Source organism: Lampetra fluviatilis, chromosome 25 (genome assembly GCF_964198595.1).
Source record: "Lampetra fluviatilis chromosome 25, kcLamFluv1.1, whole genome shotgun sequence".
NCBI lineage: Eukaryota > Metazoa > Chordata > Hyperoartia > Petromyzontiformes > Petromyzontidae > Lampetra > Lampetra fluviatilis.
In genome coordinates, this window is record NC_136299.1 from 9,647,381 (window position 1) to 9,671,825 (window position 24,445).

Genomic DNA, 24,445 nt, shown 5'->3' on the forward strand with positions numbered 1-24,445 from the left:
GTATCGGTGGAGGCTGCCGCAGTGTCGCCGCCCCAGGAGTTACTATCGGCCGAGAGCTTCGATTCGACCGTGAGCGAGAGCCCCCCACCGTCGCCCTTGACGATGGAGGTGAGAGTCGGGGCTAGGGTGTGGGTTTGGCATCGAGATAAGACTGATGAAATGGAACATGTAAATCAGGGGTGGGGAACCTGAGGGCCGAATGGGACTTTTAAATACCTTTTGCGGGCCACGCACTGATGCACACACACAGCCTGTTCACTTTTGTTAGAGATGAAGCAGAAGTAGTAACGGAGCACAGCACTAATATTATAAGCAACATTACGTAGAAATGTAATGTTGCCAGGTGAAAAATATCCTTCCCCATTCGTACCCGATTGGAGGGGCTCAGATGCTCGCAGTGATGGATATCATTTGCAGGCCATCTCCAAGTGGTAGGCCTCATGTAGGCCGTGGGCCTTGGGGAAATGGAGTTGTGGGCCCGGGCCTGGCCTGTCGGTCGTAGGTTTCTCCGGCCCTAATATGGACGCACAATCGATTTTTTGGACAAGCGTGACATTAATTTTAAGAAAAAGAAAAAAATGTTTCGTCATCAACAGGAGGGAGATCTGAACGCGGAGGAGGAGGACGAAGAGGAATTCATCCCAAACCCGTACCTGACGGCAGGCAAGGCGGACCCGGGCTCCGCGGTCGTCACGGCGACCGTTCCGGTGCTCACGGGAGACGAGGGTCCGGCGGAGGAGATTCCCGACATGCCGCAGTCGCCGCCGCCACCGTACCCGTCCTCGCCGGAGCTCGACATCGTCCCCGAGATCATCTCGTCCTGCGGGCCGCTCCCTCCGGTGAGGCCGCCCTCGCTCGTAACGCCGCGGCCTTCCACGCGTGTGTCGCCGTCGTGATACAATCGTTGGCAAATTTGAAAAATGGCACTGCAGGATTACTCAATCGGGTTTTTACATGGAAATCGTCAACTTCATCATCGCCCACAACCTCCTGAGAACACTTGTCAGGACCCTCCTGAAAAAGTCATGAGGCTAAGCGAGACTTCCCTGAGTATAAAATAACAAGTAAGAATTCCTGCGCTTTCGGGAGCACGATTTTATTTTTTGTATTTAGTTGTCTCTCTCCCCCCCCCCCCCAAAAAAAAAAAAAACGTCCGTTACGTGTAGAACATGGTATGTCCGTCCGCCCGCGCGCACGTTTCTTGATGCACTGCGATGCAACAGCGCAACGAACACGCGTGAACACGCGTGAACTCGCGTGAACTCGCGTGTGTGCGTCTTCCGCGCAGGGCAAGCGGACGAACGTGAAGAAGCCCGGCTCGGAGCGCACGGACCACGCGATGCGCGTGAAGTTCGATCCGTTCGCCATCCTCCTGGACTCCGCCCTCGAGGGAGACTACGACCTCGTGAACAAAATCTTCCCCGAGGTGCGCGGGGGTTTGGGGTAGACTCGGGGGGGTTAGTTTAGAGGTAGGCTCGTAGGTTAAGGTTAGACTCAGGGGGTGAGGTTAGACTCAGGGGGTAGTGTTAGATTCTGAGTTGGGGGGGTAAGGTTAGACTCGGGGTACGCGTTAGGGTTATGATGTATAATGATTAAGGCTCGGGGGTGGGGTTAGGGGTAGAACTAGAGATGGGACAAGTGTTAGGGTTAGAGTGAAGTCAACAGGTCGGATTCCGGCTGAGATTAGTGCTATTGCGAGAGCTACGATTAGAGATGTGGATATCGGTCGGGTATGATGACAACAATAATGATGACGACGATGATGATGATGATGATGGCATTTTGGTGGTTTTGGCTTTACACCCTTTCGCCACCGCGCTGCACAGGTCGACGACCCGAGCCAGCCAAACGACGAGGGCATCACGGCACTGCACAACGCCGTATGCGCCGGGCACATGAACATCGTCAACTACCTGCTGCAGGCCGGCGTCAATGTCAACGCCGGGGACAGCGACGGCTGGTACGCCTCATGTGCCACATGACACATGGTGCACGGCACCGCATGACACATGACACATAGTACCACGTGGCACATGATAATGACACATAGTACTACGTGGCACAACATGGCACCACATGGCACATGACAATGACACATGGCACCACATGGCTCATGACATAATGCACCGCATGACATATGGCACACAGCACCACGTGGCACCACATGGCACCACATGGCACATGGCACATGGCACACAGCACCACGTGGCATATGGCACACGGTACCACATATCATACGGCTCATGGAAAATGGCACCACATAGCACATGGCTCATGACACGTGACACAGGGCACACAAGAGTGGCTGGTTTGGCCAGCTGGGTTGAGCTGGTTTGGGTTGGATTTCTGATTTCCTCCGACTGCCCTGGGACTCGTTGGTGCTGCCCCGGCAGCCAGGGCAGCACCGACGAGAGTGCCTCGCCTCCCTACGGCGTCGTAACGCGTGACATCATCTCGCGGCATCACACGTCGTGCGGGGCATGACATCATCCCGTGCGGCTCGGAAGCTGTCATTATTCTCGCTAACTAAACACTTCTGAGGACAAACGCAGTAAATTTCGATTTTAAAGCTTTCGTGAATGCAGGGATTCATCTTCTTGGTTCTTTCGGTAAAGTCACGTAAAAGGGAAATAATAAAATAATAAAAATAAAACATAATAAAATAATTCTCACGACGTTTCGGCCACGGCTGCTTTACCGAAAGAACCAAGAAGACAAACGCAGTGTTGATTGGTCGTTAAAGGTCAGCAATGAAAGCACAGGAAAAAAACCTACCCAGGTAAATATAACGGGTGATGCCGTGTTCGAGCACTGAGCCGGCACTGAACGCGGGTTTCCCCTGCCTCTCTCCCTGCTTCTCTTCCCCCCCCGCCACTCCCCACGTCCCCCAGGACACCGCTGCACTGCGCTGCCTCCTGCAACAACGTGCTGCTGTGCAAGACGCTGGTGGAGAGCGGAGCGGCCATCTTCAGCACCACCCTGAGCGACCGGCAGACCGCGGCGGACAAGTGCGAGCTCATGGAGGACGGGTTCCAGCAGTGCTCGCAGTTCATGCACGGTGCGCCCGCCAGTCCGTGTGTGTGTACGTGTGTACGTGTCTGTGTGTGTATTTGTGTACGTGTCTGTGTGTGTGTGCGTGTGTGTGTACGTGTGTACGTGTCTGTGTGTATTTGTGTACGTGTGTGTGTGTGTGTACGTGTGTACGTGTCTGTGTGTTTGTGTACGTGTGTGTGTGTACGTGTGTACGTGTCTGTGTGTTTGTGTACGTGTGTGTGTGTGGACGTGTGTACGTGTCTGTGTGTATTTGTGTACGTGTCGTGTGTGTGTACGTGTGTACGTGTCTGTGTGTATTTGTGTACGTGTGTGTGTGTGTACGTGTGTACGTGTCTGTGTTTGTGTACGTGTGTGTGTATTTGTGTACGTGTCTGTGTGTGTGCGTGTGTTAATGTACGGGTGGCTAAAGCACAACAAGTTGGCATAGTAGGGGGCACAGGTGGTGCATCAGCCAGTCATCTCGGTCATCTCGGTCAGTCGACCCGTGGCACCTGGGTCTGCCCCGTGACCTCCTGCCAGCGGGCGTTCGACACTTCACATAGCCTCAAGGTGCACATGGCCTGGTACAAGCGTCGTGGTGACGTCACCGCCACTTAGTGGCGAATGGCGGTTGTTGTTGTTGTTGTTAATGTACGGTGTAGCGGTTAGCGTGCCGTGCTACGAACCCGGCGACCCGTGTTCGATTGCCGCTCACGGCCACCAACACCGGTGACGATTATCTGAACCGGTCCTGGGCCTTCCCAAGGTTGACTCGGCCTCAAATGAGTACCTGGCGCAGTGTAATAGAACATCGCCACTAGGCAGACAAGGGCATCCGGGTGTGGTGCTGGCTACCCACCCCCTCGTGTACCATTCAGGCCTTCATAGGTGCTCCGCTAACAGCACTTGCTCCAAAAGTTTGTTAAGGCTATACGGGGAATCTTTGTCTTTGTGTGCGAGAGTGGTGCTGGCCACCTACCCCCTCGTGTGCTGTGTTAGTCTTCACAGGCGCTCGCTAACAGCACTTGTACCAAAAGTTAAGGCTAGACGGCGGGGACGGATCTTTGTCTTTGTTTCGTGTGCGGCGAGCGCAGGCCTACAGAACAACTTGGGCCTGATGCACCGCTGCGTGGTGTACGCGCTGTGGGAGCGGCACGCCGAGGATGAGGACGAGCTGTCGTTCGCCGAAGACGACGCGATGACGGTGCTGCGGCGCGGCGACGAGCTGGAAGACGAGTGGTGGTGGGCGCGGCTGGGCGAACGCGAGGGGTACATCCCGCGCAACTTCGTCGGGGTGCGTATCCTGCAGGAGTGCCGTCGTCATGTCGCGCGTTCAGAGCGGCTTGCATCCCCTCAGGCTCGTTAAATAATTAAATAACGTTAAGGCTTTCGTTAACGAGTGCAATCCACTGCCCTTCCCCCCCCGTTACTTTTTTTCTCACCGACAGCTCTTTCCTCGGATCAAAGCCAAGCAGAGAGCGGAGGTGCCTTGAGCCAACTGCGGCGACCAAATCTCAACGCTTGCAACTCCTCGACAGACTTGAGACGAACATCGGCCAGCGACCCAGCGTCGACTCGGGAGAGACCGCCACTTCAGCGGTCCCAGCCAGAGGGAGGCGCTGGAGAGTCTCTCCTCCTCGTTTCCATGGCCACAAAAACCATCATCACCTCTCCGTCCTCCTCTCTTCATGATTCATATTTCGGGCAATGGGGCTCAGATGAACCGGCGCGAGTTTTTCGCCCGCACGGTGACGTTTGTGCGCGAGCTCGGTCGCACAGACCCACGACGCCTCGAGTGCCCGCAAGCCTATGGGGCCAGGCCCCGACTCTTCAAAATGGAATGGTTAGAGAACTCTTCACAACATAACAATACTTTGCCTGCTCATTCCCGCACGCTCCGATGAGCACAGTTGGCTACGTACGGTGTGAAAGAAGTTCAACACACACACATGAAGATTCTTGGCAAGGCGTGGTGGCATTAATGGCTTTGGTAACATGGTAACATCATAGTAAATATTTTAAGCAGCGTACACCCCACTCCTCCACCATCCCCCCATCATCCTCCCCTACTTTACCCACCCCCAACGCAGGCTTCCATACCTCACCAATAACTAACAAATTTTGTATTTTACCAGGTTAAGGTCTTTTTCCAGAAGCGACCTGGCCACAAATGATAGCTCAACGAAGTGGCTTATCACGTGGAAATGTATAGCAGCCAAATGCTCGAAACGCACGTTGATTCTAAATGTGCAGGGAAAAACTGAAGGACCTTGACAAAAATCTACACGACCACGGGGAGAGAGACACACAAACTCCAAATATACAGCAGGCGTCATGGTCGGGGTCCCACCCACGACCTCCTGTGTACCGGGCGAGGTCGTTAACACCTCCGCCACCGCGGCGCCCCTATTTTATTTACTCGCTGGTCACCACTACCCATAAGGGAGACGAAATTCAGGCATTGCCAGCGAGACTTTTGCAGGCCATTGTCCGGTTGTGTCTGATCGCATAGTGCATGGGCCAGAGCAGAAATTTGTAGCACCTAGTATCTATGGGACTTTTTTTGCCAGTATCAAAATGGTGAAATATCAAAAGAAATAGGCTTTACCCTTGTCTGGCGATGACATAGAAGGTGTTCACATGTGCAATCACCAAATAGAACACCTATTGCAAGGCATCAAGTCTGCATGAACCACGTGCAAACAAACATGCTCTGATAATATGTGCATTGGCTTTGAAACTGATTAGCCTACACCAGAGACAGCTTTCTTAATGGCCTTGTCTCACCAGTGTTAGCTATCGTAGTAATGATTCATTTGCATGGCTAATACGAGTGAATTATTTGTTAAGACACTCATTTGAAATGATTATCACATAATTCACTGTTATTGGCTAAGTAAGTAAATTAGAACCACTCAAGTTATGCCAGCTCAGGTGGTACTGACAAGTGAAATATCTAGCCTTGGCTCCCGGACTATAATCTCTCTCTCAAGCATACAATGGTCATAGGAATGCCACTGAAGCATTAGCTGTGAACTCTCTCCACGTTTGCCTGTCCACTAAAGTTATGCCAGCTCAGGTGGTACCAACAAGTGAAACATCTGGTCTTGGCTCACGGACTATAATCTCTCTCTCTCTCTTAATCTTAAAGGTCATAAAAGTGCCACTGATACATCAGCTGTCAACTCTCTCCACGTTGGCTTGTCTTTCCCTGCCTTTGGTGCTGTACCATCTTATCCCTCCATGTTGTCCGAAAGGATTTCTCTTTCCTCTTAACCTACACTGCCTACGGCCAAATCGCCCTAAATTTTGCCCGATCATGTCAAAGCCGGGATGCTAGGCAGGGTGGTACCTGGTTCGTACTTGGATTGCGACTGCCAGAGCTTGCCAGGTGTTGTAATCGTGGGACTGAGGGAGCCAGGATATGACAGTGTTGAGTGTCATCCTGTAATGTGTCACGGGGTTTCTCCAGTTTCCTCTCACATGAAGCCAAACTTTTATTTATGCCCAAACATCTCAATGTAGTAGCAGGACCCTTTAAAAAAAGTCTAGCCTCTCGGTGAGGCTTCCCTAGGTCATTAAAGCATTGGCATTTAGGTGACCAACTAATTGAAAACTGCATTTGAGGTGCTTCATGAAACTGGCCAAGGCCCCCTGACTACTGGATCCACGTTGAGCCCAGATTTCTGCGTTGGACAATCTTGGTTCATTCTGGTGCTAATCGTGAACCGGACGTCTGCACTTGCACAATAGTTTCATTTTATTTTTGTTGCCGGCCAAATTGTTGCTTTTCAAGAATGTGTGCAGATATTCTAATTGCCGAAAATGTGGAAGTGAAAAGCTGGACGCGATTTTGGACTCTGAAGGAGAAATCTATAGGTGTCATGCGACTAACGTCACTCTGCGTGATGGAGCGGCTGGTAAAGTGCGGCCCTCAACTCAATGGATCGGAGTTTGCTTTAAGGGCTTTCGGTGGAACCCTTCCAGTCAAACAGGAAGGGTTGGCCCTGCTCTGCGAGAGATCCAAATCGGTATTTCATCACGTGACACGATGCCGACAGAAGAATCGGGATGAAATCGTATGAAAAAAATGTGAATGATTTACTGAGATTGTCACAGTGATGAATTGCGTCGAGCTAAGGCTACCAGACATTGGCCAGGACAGGCCCGATTTCTCAAAGGCCATTCTAGTTTGTCACACCTTTTGTGAGAAGTGTGAGGTTATCCCCGTTTTCAATGTTCTGGTCTCACGCATGGCTGAGCGGTGAGTGGGGTGAGCAAATGAGTAGGTGGGGGCATCGATATGTGGATGGGACTCGAGTGATTGAGTGAATGTGTTTTATGTAAAAGTAAGCGTGGCCGAGAGTGGGAAGGAGGAGGGGCTGCCAAGCTTGCCACGTGTCCTGGTTGAGCCTGCCAGAAATTTGGTAGCCTTATAATCAAGCACACAGAAGCCTGGGTCAGACTTGATAGAGTGGGCCACTGATGGGCTTTACCTTCGTAGCAATGCATCGCGAACCTCCGTGATTATCAAATTGCGTTCCAAAATCAAATGTTGCAGGAAGCACAACAAGGTGGCCTTAATACTGCAGGAGCCGTTCAGGCTGTTAAACACAATCATAGAGGCTTAATTGCACCAAATTAAACTTATGAAATTACTGTTTTATTGCATTAAATGTTTCATTTTGAAATGTTTTGTGTAAGATTATTTTCTGAAAAAAACTGTGATGCGGTATCTCTTATGAGTGCAAACGTTTGTAGGACAATATCTGGGTGATGTTGGGGTTTTTTTCGCGATACTGTATTTTATTATTGCACGTCGTGGCCATAAGTTGATGAAGATGTACAACGCTTTAATATATATAGTCAAGGGGTGGGAGTGGTGGCAACATTGGTTAGTGCAGTGCGCTATTAACCCAGTGACCTTAATTAAATTTCTGGCCACATTTGACATCAGTGGCAAGTGATACCCAAACCAGTCCTGTGACCATCTCACAGTTGACCAACTTGGTGAAGAATGGTAAAACGGCTCTGGCGCCCAACACGGTGTGGAAGAGGCCTTAAGATAGCGATGGATTGACCAAGACCTGTCTGAACGGTCAAATGAACGTACAGACCACCATTTCAACAAACTGATGGGTTTTTTTTGTAATAAACTTGCTGTCCTTAAAGTACGGTAATTGTGGTCTTTGCAATATTGGAATCGTTATTTTACTGTAAATAATACATTTCACTCTGGCAATGTTCACAGTGGGGTGCATTTAATTCAAAGAGAGTTTGTCTCGCACAACTACAATGCCTCACAATGGCGTGTGGGGGGGGGGGGTGAGAGGTGGCCTTCATCCAGCAGTGGATTGGCAGAGAGCCGAAAAGAACACAAACTTGTTCACTCCAGTCCTCGTGCCTCCCACCACAATCTTCATATACAAATAAAGCCGTTACACACTACACACGTCTGATGATTGGCAAGGCGGAAATACGGATACTGCTTATCTATATTATTTATATTCTTCACAACAACGCGAATGGTTTAATATTACAAAATTTGCATTGAACTCGGACCCATGTCTAAGTGTCCTTTCCTGTAACATCTGGCAGTTCACCAGCATTGATTCAAGCAAGCCTGATGCTGCTGATGAGACTGTCTTTTGAAACCGGTCCAGGGTTTCAGAATCAGAATATTTGAACTGGAGGAATCCGATGAGATATGAAGCTCTTTTTCACAGGTGTCCAGTAGGAGCGGGTCAGAACGTTACAACAAACAATATAAAAACATTGAGTGCAAAATATAAAAAGATAAACAAATCACTTAAGGCAATATACAAATTAAACTAAAGTATATATATATTTTTTTTATATTACCAGGTAAAGCTCACTGAGCTATTAACTTTTTTTTCAGAATCGACCTGGCCGCAAGTGATAGCTCAACAAAGTAGCTAATGTGGAAATGTATAGCAGCAAAATCATCTAAATATCATAAACGCTTGTTACCAAATGTGGAGGGAAAAACCCGGTAGGACCCGGAAAACATTTCCACGTAAATTCGGGGAGAGACGCGCAAATTCCAAATATACAGGCGGATTCATGTTACAGGATAACATGAACCCGCGACAGAACGAAATATTATGTTACTGCAGAAGGAATCAAATCAGTTTCATTAATTAGGTATAGCCCTGTGAGCCATTCGGCTCTTGAATCGGGTGAAACCGCAACAAAACAAAAAACAAAATCAGGGTCGAGCGGCGGCCGAAAGTAGCCTTTTTCAATCCACAAATCGCCTCTTTAGATCCAAAAGTTAGGTGACAGGAGTCACTTAATCGAAGTTGTATTCGGAATGTCGCAGCTTGATCCACGTTCGATCCGTGATTGAACACAGAGACACGGGGAGTGAAATCGGTCGATTGGAAGTTTTCGTGACTGCAGGAATCCATCCTCTTTGGTTCTTTCGGTAAAGTCACGTAGGAATAATAATAATAAAATAATAATAAATGAAAATAACTAACTTAAATTGAATTTAAAATAACTAAATTTAATTTAGTTTAGTTATTTTCAATTGTTATTTTTATTTTATTATTATTTTACCTACGTGATTTTACCGAAAGAACCTAAGAGAAATAATAATAAAATAAAAATAAATGAAAATGACTAAATTACATTTAATTTAAAATAACAAAATTACATTTAATTTAAAATAAAATGTAATTTAGTTATTTTCATTTATTATTTTATCATTATTATTTTACCTACGTGACTTTACCGAAAGAACCTAAGAGAAATAATAATAAAATAATAAATGAAAATAACTAAATTTAATTAAAAATAACTAAATTAAATTTAGTTATTAACTAAATTAAATTTAGTTATTTTCATTCATCATTATTTTATTATTATTTTTTCCTACGTGACTTTACCGAAAGAACCTAAGAGAACATACTTTACGTGACGCGAGGTTCAGACAGAGGCGATTTCCCTGCGGTCGTGACGGAGGCTTCTCGGACAAGCGCTGTGGTCTCAGATCAACAAACAATTCCCGCCATACGCCACCGTTCACAGGCCGGAAAACGACACCTGCATCGCTGCGTAAGCCTAAACGCTCCTACGTGTTTTATTGAGATGTTAACGAGCAATATTTCACGTATGTTTACCAATGAACGAGAGATGTGTGCTTAAATTGAGCGCGAAAGGAATGAGCTTTGCATTGCTTAGGCCCTATGCGGCCTAGCTAGTCTAGTACTGCTATATGTTGCATTAGTGCGAGTGCAACTTTATTATCTTCTTGGTTCTTTCGGTAAAGTCACGCAGAATGGAAATAATAAAAAGAAAACGTAATAAAATATGATGTTTTATTTTCATTATTTCCATTCTACGTGACTTTACCGAAAGAACCAAGAAGATGAATCCCTGCAGTCACGAAAGCTTTAAATCGAAACTTTATTATCGTTATTACATTTATAGCATTCAAGTTTATTCTTGCGTCGTTTCCCTCATGGGGTTAGTGACATCTCCGCTTTGTGCAAGAATAGTACCGTACACGGTGGGCGGACACTGCTAAGAGTATTGCGATCCTTTATGGCAGGGCTATAGGGCCTATCCCTCACCCCGCACTATTGTTTTGCGGTATTAAGTTACGCATTTTAGTGGTACGGGCACTCGTTTCACTACAGTATTGGAATTAAATAATGTGCGAGTCACCCTTCCTTTGAAACAAAAATAACGATTTATTTGCGAAGAAAGTTCAGTCAAAAGTCGCCGATTTCCATTGACAAATAGCGTTGGCAGTCAATGGGCCGTGTTCGTTGTGGGCAGTAGAGGGCATCGTCTCAACCCCGTTGTTGTACTGCTCCTCTATGGCTCGGCGTCGTTCCCGGCCCGCCTTCGGCAACCCGCACACTCACCAGCGTGGCGAAGACTGACACGGCGCGTGGATCGAACGCCGTGTTTACACTCGTACAGCACGGACGGCACTTAATCAAAACCCAAAATTTTTGGTTTGAAGCTTTCGTGACCTCAGGGATTCATATTCTTGGTTCTTTCGGTAAAGTCACGTAGAAGGGAAATAATAAAGTAAGAAAAATATAAAACAATAACAATTATCACGACGTTTCGACTGCAGCACTAGCAATCATCATCAGGTGTGAAATCCACAGCAAGAAAATTTGAAAAAAGTGGCGTTTTTTTCAAATGATTGCTTGTGTTGCAGTCGAAACGTCGTGAGAATTTTTATTGTTTAATATTTATATTATTTTATTATTTCCCTTCTACGTGACTTTACCGAAAGAACCAAGAATACAAAACCCAAAACCTTAACCGAACATTATTTGATTGACACCCGGGCATGGCTGTCTCGCTGCTGATGTTCCGCGGCTGACATAACGAAGACGCGTATCCCATCGCGAGCTGACGCATTCCTGTTTTTGCCACAGTTGCGGGTCTTTTCCCGGCGGTCATTGCCACAGCCGAGGACACGACGAAGATCTTCCGTGAGCACGCTGCTCTCAAGGCCACCCGAGTTCCACGTGGGGGTTCCTCCCGCGACTGCCCCCCACCTCTGCTGGAACCTCTCGCACGGCGATGGCCGGAGCGGCTGGGTCCCGCGGGGACTGCGAGCAGCTCCTCGATCGCTTCCGTCGCACCGACAGCGTGCGCTACGAGGACTTCGCGGCCGTGTGGCGCGACATGAACTTCTCGCTCATTCACCAGTGAGAGCCTCACACACACTCGTCCACCAGTGAAGGCCTCACTCGCTCGTCCACCAGTGAAGGCCTCACTCGCTCGTCCACCAGTGAAGGCCTCACTCGCTCGTTCACCAGTGAAGGCCTCACTCGCTCGTTCACGAGTGAGGCCCTCACTCGCTCGTCCACCAGTGAGGCCCTCACTCGCTCGTCCACCAGTGAAGGCCTCACACTCGCTCGTTCACCTGTGAAGGCCTCACTCGCTCGTCCACCAGTGAGGCCCTCACTCGCTCGTTCACCAGTGAGGCCCTCACTCGCTCGTCCACCAGTGAGGCCCTCACTCGCTCGTCCACCAGTGAGGCCCTCACTCGCTCGTCCACCAGTGAGGCCCTCACTCGCTCGTTCACCTGTGAAGGCCTCACTCGCTCGTCCACCAGTGAGGCCCTCACTCGCTCGTTCACCAGTGAGGCCCTCACTCGCTCGTCCACCAGTGAGGCCCTCACACGCTCGTCCACCAGTGAGGCCCTCACACGCTCGTTCACCAGTGAGGCCCTCACTCGCTCGTCCACCAGTGAGGCCCTCACTCGCTCGTTCACCAGTGAGAGTCTCACACTCGCTCATTCACTAGTGAGGCCCTCACACTTCGCTCGTCCATCAGTGAGGCCCTCACAATAATTGTGTTTTCATAGCCTTAATTTCCATGATTTGCATTGTCTTTGTTTTATTCGTGAGATTCCTCATCCCCATCACCCTGGATAATCACGAGTAGACTGTAAGTGCGTGTGCAATGCGAGTCACATCTGCGTGTGTTCACATCTGCGTGGCACCGTGCTGTGTGCAGTGGCTTTGTGAAGGACCAGGATCGCAAGGAGTTCACGGAGGAGCTGATTCTGCTCGCCTCGCAGTACCTGTCCCCCATCTACAGCTTCCAGGTGCGTGTGGGGGCGCTGTACCTGCTGTACGCCATCTACCACACGCAGCTGTGCCAACCAAGACGCAAGGCAAGGCTCACAATCAACGTGCCAATAGACACCTTCCTTGGCACTTGTAGTTAACTTTCGGTTATCATTGGGTGCATTATCCGGTAGGCCGGTTAACTGTTTTTGCCAAAAAATGTATTATGTTTTTTATGCTCGTTGATTTTATTTTGTATGCATGTATGTTGAACCTCTTCTGCACCGTACGTAGCCAACCATGCTAATCGGAGGTGCTTTAAGCTACTCCCCACTTGTATGACATGATCAACCACCCACCACAACCTCACATGGTGGTAGGGGGGGGGGGGCATCGTTCAGAAGTGAATGGCCAAACGGGACGAATATGTATGTTCTTTGAATGTGCATTCAAGCGCAGCCATTTTTGAAAATCATAGCCTTCAACTTGTAATGCGCACAGTATTCACTCGCCCTCGAAGAGAAACAATGACTCAGAGATGTGAGGAATCACAGACAAGCGGGAAGGCAGCCACACGGTGAGCCGGCACTAAAACTTGCCCAAGCTCTGCCGTCCTTCATCATTAGATCTCCTTTGCCAGTACCAAAATATAATAATAGGTTTTTTCCCCTTTTTTTGAGCCCTCATTACTTTGATAGTGCATTGTCTTTGAGCTGTATGCCTTTTGGCGTCATCTGGTCGAGCACCAATTTAGACGAGGCTCAAAAGAAAGCTGTCTCTGGTGTGGACCAATCAGTTTCAAGGACAATGCATATATTATCAGAGTGTTTTTTTGTTTGCATTTTGACTGCAAGTATTGTGGCTAATGCAGACATGAATCCTTGTAAAAAGGTTTCAGTTTTGTTGGCAGAAAAAAGGGGAAAAACCCTATTATTATACTCTTCCGTCCTCTTTATATGAAGATGTTCTCGGTCATTTAATGCATGTTTACGCGTGGGAGGAAACCGGATTGCCTGCCGAAAACCCACGCGTGTGAGACACTTTAAATGGAAGCCTTTGCTGCAGATTCGCTTGGCGCTGAAAGAATGGGACGACCTGAGCAAGCTGTACCAGGAGATCGTGGAGCAAGAGCACTATGACGCCGACTACATCTACCGCTCTCTCTGCGACCAACACGCCTTCCACTACACCGCCTTGCCTGCACCGGTGCGGTCCCCCGAAACACACACACCGACACAGTGCACGTCGGGCCAGACGAGAGTGAAACCAACAAGATAGATGGTACAGATGAGAAAAAAAATGTAATTCTTGAATAATTATTCGTGAAGCAAGTAATGACAATGAATTGCCACGATGAGCGTTACTTTTTATAGTTTCATTGCCCGCTTTCAGCTGTTGGGATATGACTCCATTTGGTCCTTCTACCATCTCTCTGTCCGTCGCTGCGTCTTGCAGATGAGATGGCTTCTGTCACGACAAATTTTTTGATACTTGACGTCCAGTCAGATTATGGTCTTTCCCGTCCCCCGAGGACCTTCAAATGTTTCCTCCTTAATCAACATTTTTGCAGCGAGTCACCATTGCTTCTGGTCGCCTGTCCGAAATATTTTAATTTCCTATCCTTGACCTGACTGTAACCAACATTCTTCGTATACATCTATGCTTTTCAGGCCTCCTTGTTCGGGGCTTGCTTGTTGAAAAATAAAAATTGCTTTGATCAACAAAAACGTATGTGTAGCGTGCAGATAAGGTGACCTGCATCTCTGTTTAATATCTCAACACAGCTGATGTTCCGCATGGGGAAGATGCGGAAAGCAAACATATGGAAGGAGAAGATGAACGAGCATGGGGGTCTCCGACAGAACCACAACCGAGTCTCTGGTGTGGTGAGCACCGATGCCATGGAGGTGAGTGAACCCTCGATCGCTACTGGACAAGGTTCTTCAACTATATTCTCCAGTGGACCAAACAATAAATGAAACTATAAACTTTTTTACATTTTACCAGGTAAGGCCCACCCAGCTGTATAACTCTTTTTCACAAGTGTCGCAGGTTGGCAAGGTACACCATGGCAGATGGATCACACTGGGCCGTGGCATGTGGGCAGATTATTATAGGCCAGGGGTCGGAAAACCAAAACTATTTAAACAAATCTATGTTTTATTTTACCAGGTAAGGCAACCTGGACACAAATGATAGCCCAATGCAGTGGTTTATCATGTGGAAATTTATTGCAGCCAAATACTCTAAATGCGTGATGTTGATTCTAAATGTGGAGGGAAAAACCGGGGGACCAGGAAAAAAAATGTACGTGACCACGGGGAAAACATGCAAACTCCAAACATATAAGCGACAGGCTCAGGATCGAACCCACGCCTCCTGTATGTATACTAGGCGAGGTAGTTAACATCTTGCTACTGTGGTGACCTTTAAGGAACACGTGAATACAATTATATCTACGTTTTAGGTGGCCCATATCTTAATAAAATTTGCGTGTCCTGCGGGCCACATGACGTCATGTGTCCTGTCTGCATACGTCATGATGTCATGTGACATCGCAACGCCATAACGTCTCTCTGCACGTGACCGCTAACCAACGCGCACCTCTTGTATTGAGGTCTCGCCTCACTTTGTCTCACTTTCACCTCGCTAATCAGTATCCCTTAAGTCTCAGGTGGCCATAGCTCGTTGGGCCACTCCAAAAGCCTGTGTGGCTCCCCCCGGGGGTCTTCACTTGAAGAGCCCTGCGGTGTGCATAATCACGACCACAAGTTGGGGGGCTGGCTGACTCTTCGACGAGGCAGGGAGGGGGTGGGGGGCAGCACGAGGGAGATTTCGGGGGTGGTGTCTGGCGAGCAGGACCTAGGTGACTTAGTCGTGTCGACTAGGAAAAGCGTGAACACCCTCTGTGTGCAGGTGCTGCAGCCGACGGGGTAATAAGGACGCGAGGTGGCTTAGTCTAACTCTGGAGGAGCTCTACTTGAAGGGATAAGGCACGAACGAGGTGGTTTATTTTTAATGCGGCAAGAGATGTAGGTTCAAATCTCAGCAGCAGATTGCATGGTACTTTATTTTACCCACCTCCTATGCTACAGTGTTGATGCTGTTTTAAACGTCAGTAATGTGTCCAGTGCATTATATGTGAGCATTTCGCCTTTTTAAAGGAATTGTGGAAATATTATGAGCTGGTGCTCACGAAAAATAATCGTGGTCTTTACGACAGACTGTAGTCTGATTGTATATGATGACACACTCCAGTCTGATTCTACTGAGAAGACATTATTGAGCCTGCTGGTTACAATTTACAACACATCTAATTTCCAAGAAGCGATGACCTATACGGAGGACAAGCCACGGGAGTGTGACTAGCCATGCAACCCAACTTATGGACCATTTTTAAATCCCCGGATTGCGCGCTCCTTCAACGGAGGAAGAATAGCAAAACCACACGAACTCTACTGAAGCTCTCTCATGGCTAGCAGACCTAGACATTGCCATTCGGTTTCCGAAAATGTTGCTGCCATTCGCAAGATTAGAATAGAATGACCTACACGCCTACATATAATCCATTCACACATTCGTACTTCCACATTGCAGCTGTGCCCACTGGGCAGACATTATCACGTTTTGTGCAAGCACCATAGTTATTGGAAAGGTCATTAACTAGGAAGTAATATATGCCTCACAGAGTCCGTGTTGTAAGTTGTAACAATTGCCGAACGTATTCAGTTGCATAACATCATTCTCAGGAGTTAGTATCTCATTTATGTCGGTGGACTGAATGGGCTAACTAGTTCATCAGTTGAATTTGCACTTTATCATCATCATCAGTCATGATCAGTTCACTGTTTGATGAAGGCCTCCCCAAACCATCGCTGTCTTTGGTCCTGCGATGCAACATTCCATAGAACAGTTGCACATTTGCCGATTTATTTTTATTAGCCACCACTAGAAATAATTGCACTCCGTGACAAAAGCATGATGATTCCACCAATGTCATCAATTAAAATACATTCTTACGCATTACAATGCATGCACTAATTGTGTATTATAGGACTAGCCTGTTTATGATTTTTTTTCTTCCAAATTGTATTCAAATTATATGCTAATGATACGCTTTAGGCCAGTGGAGCGAACAAGACTGCACAGACGAGACAAAACGAATGATAAAGACAATACAAACGGAGGTGATACAAATTCGACAAATAATTGCTTTGTGAATCGAACCGCAACCCCCGAATTATGCCACAGTTCATTGTCCCTTTGGTTGGTGAGGGGATGTGGAGGATAAATAGATGCGAACGGTTAAATGCATAAAACTCCGGTCTATTGCTAAGCGTGGTACATATGTATATATATATGTATGTTGAACTTCTTTCGCACAGTACGTAGCTAACCGTGCTAATTGGAGATGCGGTGGGGTGTCCCCCCCTCCCCCACCCGCCCCGACCTCTTGCCAGGAGCTACAGAATATCCACGAGCACTACCACCACATGAAGTGCGCCATCTCCACCAGCAAGTTGCAGCCGGACAAGAGCCTGAGCCTGGTGCGGGATGACATGCAGCGGGCAGTAAAGGACGCGCTTGCCACCTACCAGCTCTGGAGTGACGTGCGCGCGAGCAAGGTAAGGGGCAGCTCGGTCTAGTGGCGTAGCTGTCGAGTAGTGCGCAGGAGGTACAACTGCATCGACGGAATCTACGGTACTGGCGGACAGAGCGTGGTCTATTTTCTGAATGCGATGAGCTATAAAGCTTGTTTCACAGATTTCGATTTAAAGCTTTCGTGACTGCAGGGATTCATCTTCTTGGTTCTGTCGGTAAAGTCACGTAGAATGGAAATAATAAAATAATAAAAATAAAACAATAAAATAATTCTCACGACGTTTCGGCCACAACGCAAGCAGCCGTCCTCAGGTGAAGAACAGGTCTGTCGAGAAGACAGAGTTTATTTCACCGATGTCCAGTCGGGGCACGTCATAACGTTACAACAACGAACAATACAAAAAAAACGTCATTCTTCCACCAGGGCCCATGGCAATCGCGCCACTCCACCGAACTTGCGTAGAACCCCGTAGGTTCACGCGGACCCATCGACTTGCACAGTGGTGGCTCAGTTATCGAGTTTGCTGGCGACGCAACTGCACCGGCAACCCCACGGTGCCAGAGGGGGCCAGGGCTGGGGTACGAAGGTGGGGAAAGTGGATAGGGAATGGGGGAGTCCTCATTTTCATTTCTTCCTCCAGGGCCCATGTCAACGACGCCACGCTCATGTGTTCACCAATCCCGTTTATCAAACCACTTGCCCGTATCCAATTGTCTGGCCGGCACGACGCAATCGTAAGACTTTTGTGCGAAGATTATTTTCTGGCTTGTCCTGCACATCCAGTTGGCCTGCTTGTTTAGGCGTGTCATTGTATGAATATATTTATTGAGGACTGATCAGATGCTTCTAAAGCTATGTTTATTTCTGTGTGTAAACATTTGAATGTAACAAAATACTTAATACAATTTTTATTTAAAGCTATCGTGACTGTAGGGATTCATATTCTTGGTTCTTTAGGTGAAGTCACGTAGAAGGGAAATAATAAAATAATAGAAATATTAAACAATACAAATTCTCACGACGTTTCGATTGCAACACAAGCAATCATCATCGAGTGTGAAATCCACAGCAATAAAATTTGAAACGTCGTGAGAATTTTTATAGTTTAATATTTGTATTATTTCCCTTCTACGTGACTTTACCGAAAGAAGCAAGAATAAAAATGCTTAATTGTTTAAATAATTAGCCACCGAGTAAGTGAATGAAAATCATGTAGCTTGATTTAAATATTGGTGAGTAACGGTAGCATTATGGTTAGTGCACTTCATTGAACCAAGTGGGCTGAGTTCGATTCCTGGCAAGTGGCATCTGAGTCAATCCTGAACCCACCCCGTTTCACTAACCCACAATCACTAGCACGGTGAAGCGTGACCAACATGGCGTGGAAAGGCCTTCGTCTGGCAGTGGATTTTCGTTGATTCTCAACATACAGAAAATGTGTTTTTTTGGTTTTTCATACGTTGTTGTTCATTTGCAATATGTCATCGTGTTGGTGAGTTAATTTTATTTCAATTCTAGAAACCTAGAGCCGCCTCCACGGGGAAGTCAACTGAAAGGAATGCGGAGGACAAGGAAAGACATTCGTATGAGGAAGACGATGCAGTGGTACGTTAGTTAAATGATCATCACAGTTACTTACAAGTCAATCAAGTGCTCCACTGTGTAGCCTGAACAGTGTAAAGCATTCTGTTGTGAAGCGACGACCGTAGTTTCACAATGAATACACTTAATTTATTTACAGGGTTGTTCCAGAGCCGAAAAATTAGCAGCCATCAAAAACAAGTCCTACAACAATCCGACAAAGGTAAGAACTGAGCCTGACACATTACAACACGTATAAGAATTTATCATAACGATGGTGCTCATGGTCGTGACCCTGAGCGATGCGGGGGGTTCCACTCTTCATTGCTTTTTGACTTTCAAAAAATGAATAATCCTTTCTCCTCCCACCCTCCCTTAAGGCCCCCCGTTCACGCAGGCATCGGCAAACTGAAATCAACTCATCGGAGGACGACCGCAGGAAACACGACTCGCCACGGAGAAAGCGGCCCAGGAGTGGATCTCTCACACCGAGGCCAGGTGCCCTCTCACGAGACAAAGAATCCATCTCGATTTAAAGCTTTCGTGACTGCAGGGATTCATCTTCTTGGTTCTTTCGGTAAAGTCGCGTAGAAGGGAAATAATAAAATAATAAAAATAATACATAATAATGAAATAATCTAAATAAAACATTTTAGTTGTGTTTTATTTATTTTATTTTATTATTATTAAAATTCTTATTCAAATAATAAAAATTAAACATTTTTATTATGTTTTAATTTAATTATTTCATAATTATTATGTTTTATTTTTATTATTTTCCTTCTACGTGACTTTACCGAAAGAACCAAGAAGAAAAAAAGAATCCATCCTTAGCTCTTGCAGAGCGGAGAGCGAACCCCCTCCACGGTAGACAACGACTCCATGGAAGTGGGCATTACAGAACCACTTCTGAGATGTCTTCAAGTTAGCACTAAATCACACAGTTTGGGGAGGGTGGGTGGCGGTGGTGGGGAACGGTCATCAGCACTCACTCGCTCACGCCGGCTGTCTTCCCCCACACAGCTGGAGCGGCGAGCCACTTGGCGGATGACTGCGACGGCGTTGAGGAGGATACTCCGACCCCACCGAGCGATCTGCTGAGCATGCCGGTCATCGAGGAGGAGCTCGAGGGGAAGGTGACGGCGGGCACTGAAGGTGTGTTAACCCCCGGACGGTGTTCCTCCCTCGGTGGATCGCTAAGATAAAACCGCGCAATGTTGGGCACGGAGTGGAAACGTTTCGCTCCACGGGCTGGGAGCTTCGTCAGAGGCTGAAGTGGAACGTCGGACGTTGTGCCGAGCAGCGCGCAGTGCAAACCGAGAATGAAGCGAGAGAGCTGTTACCACGCAATCGTGGAATTCTACACAGTAGTAACACAAACTGAGCTTCAGATAAGGGTTTATGTCTGAGTAATTGACATCCAAATTTTGACACTTTGAGTTAAATATATTTCCCCAAAGCTATTCCCCCTGAAGATACTCCCTTGGCAAATTGTCTAAAAGTTTTACATTCTTTGAACAGGAAAAAAACAAATTACGCTTAATTTAACGCCGGTTTCCGTTTGTCTATTGCAGCTGCGATGCAACCATCAAAAAAGAGACAAAAGACAAAGTGACTTCATCAACATCGCCAATTCTGTTGTCGTCACCGATCACCAATGACAGACACCTGTGGAGTCCCACACTAACGTGAAGCAACGTCGTCGTCATCGTCAGCCGCCGTCCATCGCTTGACGAATGCCTCCCCACTCCATCGTCCCTCCTCTGTGGGCTTGCGATGCCACAATCCATCTCGCTGCTGCGCACGAGCTGATTTCATCGCTCCGTTTCCACGGTCGTGTGCGTACTATCTCGGGGCGTGTCCACACCCTTCGACTGCCACTCCACCGTTAGTCTCATCTGTCAGCCCGTTGTCCCCTCTCACCATGACGTGTCCTGCCCAAGCCCACCGAATGTTCTGAGCGGTCGATACGATGCCTCTGATTTGTGTTTACCCCCAGGACGCATCTGTTTCTCTTTCGTTCTCTCGGTGTCATTCCAAACATGCATCTCACCTCTGTGGTTATATTCCATCTAATAGTTCAGTTTACATGGTTCTGATGCATATGTCATAGCTGGCATTACCCACTGATTCAAAATCATCTTCAGACACACTGCTATATTGATTTTTGTCATCAAAGTTCGTTATTCTAAGGAAGTGTTTTTGGTTGCAAGGCCCGCGGGCCACTGGCGGCCCCTGGCAGCCTTTAGTGCGGCCCCCACAGACAATACACAAATGGTGAAAAGACCCCTTGCAGGCAGTGTGGCGGCCCTCACTGATGATATGCTATGGTTGTTTCGGTGAAGTCACGTAGATAGAAGAAAAAATAATAAAAAATGAAAATAAAGTTAATAAAAAAGAATAATACAAATATCATGACGTTTTGATAGCAACACAAGCAATCGGATTTTTTTTTCTCAGACGATTGCTTGTGTTGTGATCGAAAGGTCGTGATATTTTGTATTATTTTATTCACTTTATTTTCATTTTTTTAAATAATTTTTTCTGTCTACATGACTTAACCGAAAGAACCATAGAATATGAATTCCTGCAGTCACGGAAGTTTTAAGTCAAAATAAAGCTCACCTGTGTTTTATCAGTGCAAGCGGCTCCCCTCTAAAAGTGAATGAAGAACACTGCTGTCAGGCACTCCTTCCTGGTCTCGTTTGCATTTTAATGTTTACATTTTTAATCCCAGTCAGCTGTCCATAACTGCCTTCAGTATACTCGTTCTGCTATTTTCCAGTTAACTCCCTCCATCTCGCCTGTTATGCAAGACGTATTGCAAATTAGTTTTCATCAGAGTATTAACCAGCTCAGATGTGTTGATGGTCGTGGTAACTGTGGGAATGAATTACATTAAATGATTGAAAGGAACAAGGTTAAACTCTAGGCGATTACGAAGCAGCATGCAAGTAATTCCGAAGAACGTTTCTACTATGCCGCCTGTATAAATATGTACATAGAAAAAGGAAACCAATTTTTGTCCACGTGTTTAAGGCACTTCAGCACTCTGTGCGTCTGCAAATCTATATTTGTGGTACCTCTGGTGTGCAGCATTCATATTTATGTTCGGCACCGAGTGATATTCTGGAGTGCAACGAAGTATCAATTATTACGTTGATGTCCGTTTTTGAACGAGCGATACCATGCATTGATTAGTTTTGTGCTGTCCAGGGTGCTTCGACATATTTCAACACTTGTATGAGACTATCGTTTTTATAATGGAAAAAGAACGGATAATACACTGTAACATGATGACAAATGTAATGTTAATAGCTTCACAAAGTCAACGAGTTTCCACTTGTTCACCATTGTTGTCAACGCGTGCCTGGAATCTTCTGCAGGTGGTCTCCAGAGCCACATTTCTCGTGGTATTGTTGCAAATTCTCAGAAGTGTTCACATGTTTTTGAAGCACCCTGTATGTGGTGGCGCAGCGGTGATATCGGTGAATGCACCGCACTATGAACCCGGCGATCTCAATTCAATTCCCGGCCGTGGGTAACAATTTGCCAATTACATCGAAATTGGTTTTGCACCCCCCTCCCCCTCCTCTAACCAGCTTGGTGAAGTATGGTCAAACAACCCCCATTGCCAATGTAGAGGTGAGAGTAATTCACCCAGCTGTAGATGGACAAAGAGCTGTAAGTTATTGTTTTTATATATTGTAAGCGGTGCATATGATCCCTGCAATATCAACGACCGCGATGTTACAAAAATAAAGAATGTTCCTGAATTAAATCCTGGCACCCCTGACTAGTTTATCAACTCATTGCACTTACAGAGAGGAAGTAAATCATCGCATACCCCTCATCATCACACAAGCTGCCCAGCAGAGGGAGTGATTGTTATGCCTCGGCGTTGTGCGTTGCTTGGTTAAAAAAATAACCCTTTCAGCTTTGTCTTTTTGTTGTGTTTCACGAAATGAATGCCGAGAGTAATATTGTTTTTGTTGTATTGGTTGCATGCGTGTTTAACGTGCGTGGGTGTGTTTTCCAGCGTGTTTCTCTTTGTTTTGGCTTTGCAAGGAAACGTTCAGTTGTTTTAGGAGATCGTTGAAAAATGCTAACGAATTTAAGGAAATCATGAGTTTTGAAAGGGGGGAAAAAACCGCAGCCGAAAATGGGCCCAACTCCAGCAGGCGCGAGCTCCGTCCACCATAGGGCCTGAACAACATGAGTGGGGGGTGGGGGTACCTCTTCAAATTAAAAGTCACCAGCATCGGCACTGCCATGCACGAGAGCCGCCGGTACAGAAACAGGTGTTGGGGTGTTTATTTTGGAATGGAAACCGTGCTGGACTTTTAATTTAAACCCGTTGTGACTGCAAGTCTAGAGAGGGAGAGAAGCCGACAGCATGCGTCCGTTTGCAAAAAAAAAAATTTGAAAACAACCGTAGGCTTCAAATTAACGATTTTTAAAAGGCAACGTTACTAAGAAAACAATCGTCAAGGAAAAGTGAAAGTTGTAATTGCGATGGTGGTGCTATTGCGGGTGAGGGAGTAAATTGGCATGAAGCTGTGCAATAATGTTGGGGGTGGGTGGGGAGGGTTAAAATATGTATGATTAAAGCATGCGCTCCCGAACACTTAGGCTATTCATTACTCATCTTGTCATATTTCTCCATTATCCAGTTGTAAGTTTGGCTATCGATATTAAGTGCATAGGGTGTCGCGCATTGGTTAGCGCACTAAACACCCAGACTCCTAAAGTTTGATTCTGGGCCACGGATTACATAAGTGGAGGAGTACATCTGAACCCGTGATCGTTTTCCCTTCACCAACCCGCAAGATATTCTTGGTTCTTTCGGTAAAGTCACGTAGAAGAGAAACAATAAAATAGTAAAAAATATATAACAATAAAATTCTCACGACGTTTCGACTGCAACACCTGATGACGATTGCTTGTGTTGCAGTCGAAACGTGAGAATTTTATTGTTTTATATTTTTATTACTTTATTGTTTCCCTTCTACGTGACTTTACCGAAAGAACCAAGAATATGAATCCCTGCAGTCACGAAAGCTTTACATCAAAATTCAACCCGCAAGAGTTGCCCTTTACGCAACCCACGACGATGAGTATGGTGGCGAATGGCGAAACATGCCCCATAGACCGAGAGAGGCCTTCATCCAGCAGTGGATTGGCAAAGGGTTGCAAGCAAGTGTTACATAACATGGGTGAATTTTGTCAGTCTTGTGCCTACGTTGAGAGGTGCAGCAGGAGCCCTGCACTCCAGATAATTTATCAACCTCGATTTAAAGCTTTTAAAGCTTTCGTGACTGCAGGGATTCATCTTCTTGGTTCTTTCGGTAAAGGCACGTAGAAGGGAAGTAATACAATAATAAAAATAAAACAATAAAATAATTCTCACGACGTTTCGGCCACAACGCAAGCAGCCGTCCTCAGGTGAAGACCAGGTCTGTCGGGGAGACAGTTTCAGACGCTGTCTCCCCGACAGACCTGGTCTGCACCTGAGGACGGCTGCTTGCGTTGTGGCCGAAACGTCGTGAGAATTATTTAATTATGTTTCATTTTTATTATTTCATTACTTCCCTTCTACGTGACTTTACTGAAAGAACCAAGAATATTAATGTATCCGCTTCATCGTGCTGGAAGATTTTGG

General features: G+C 46.7%; 2 protein-coding genes across 2 annotated transcripts in view; both read left to right on the forward strand.

The window, feature by feature from the left end:
* The window catches only part of LOC144941622 (apoptosis-stimulating of p53 protein 1-like), a 60,093-nt gene extending 51,890 nt beyond the window's left edge, over positions 1-8,203 (forward strand). Inside the window, exons 12-18 of the mRNA XM_078867941.1 lie at positions 1-108; positions 597-839; positions 1,289-1,426; positions 1,827-1,960; positions 2,892-3,058; positions 4,128-4,327; positions 4,482-8,203. Coding sequence (XP_078724067.1) covers positions 1-108; positions 597-839; positions 1,289-1,426; positions 1,827-1,960; positions 2,892-3,058; positions 4,128-4,327; positions 4,482-4,526 — 1,035 coding nt within the window. The 3' untranslated portion in view covers positions 4,527-8,203. The remainder of the gene's footprint in view (positions 109-596; positions 840-1,288; positions 1,427-1,826; positions 1,961-2,891; positions 3,059-4,127; positions 4,328-4,481) is intronic.
* Positions 8,204-10,005: 1,802 nt separating this feature from the next.
* On the forward strand, positions 10,006-22,535 carry SNAPC1 (small nuclear RNA activating complex polypeptide 1). The gene is made up of 11 exons (XM_078868223.1): positions 10,006-10,113; positions 11,457-11,732; positions 12,547-12,706; positions 13,665-13,805; positions 14,384-14,506; positions 17,060-17,224; positions 18,721-18,807; positions 18,944-19,006; positions 19,164-19,281; positions 19,807-19,938; positions 20,358-22,535. The coding sequence occupies exons 2-11, from the start codon at positions 11,605-11,607 to the stop codon at positions 20,396-20,398; spliced, it is 1,158 nt and encodes a 385-aa protein (XP_078724349.1). The 5' UTR covers positions 10,006-10,113; positions 11,457-11,604; the 3' UTR covers positions 20,399-22,535.
* Positions 22,536-24,445: the final 1,910 nt, after the last annotated feature.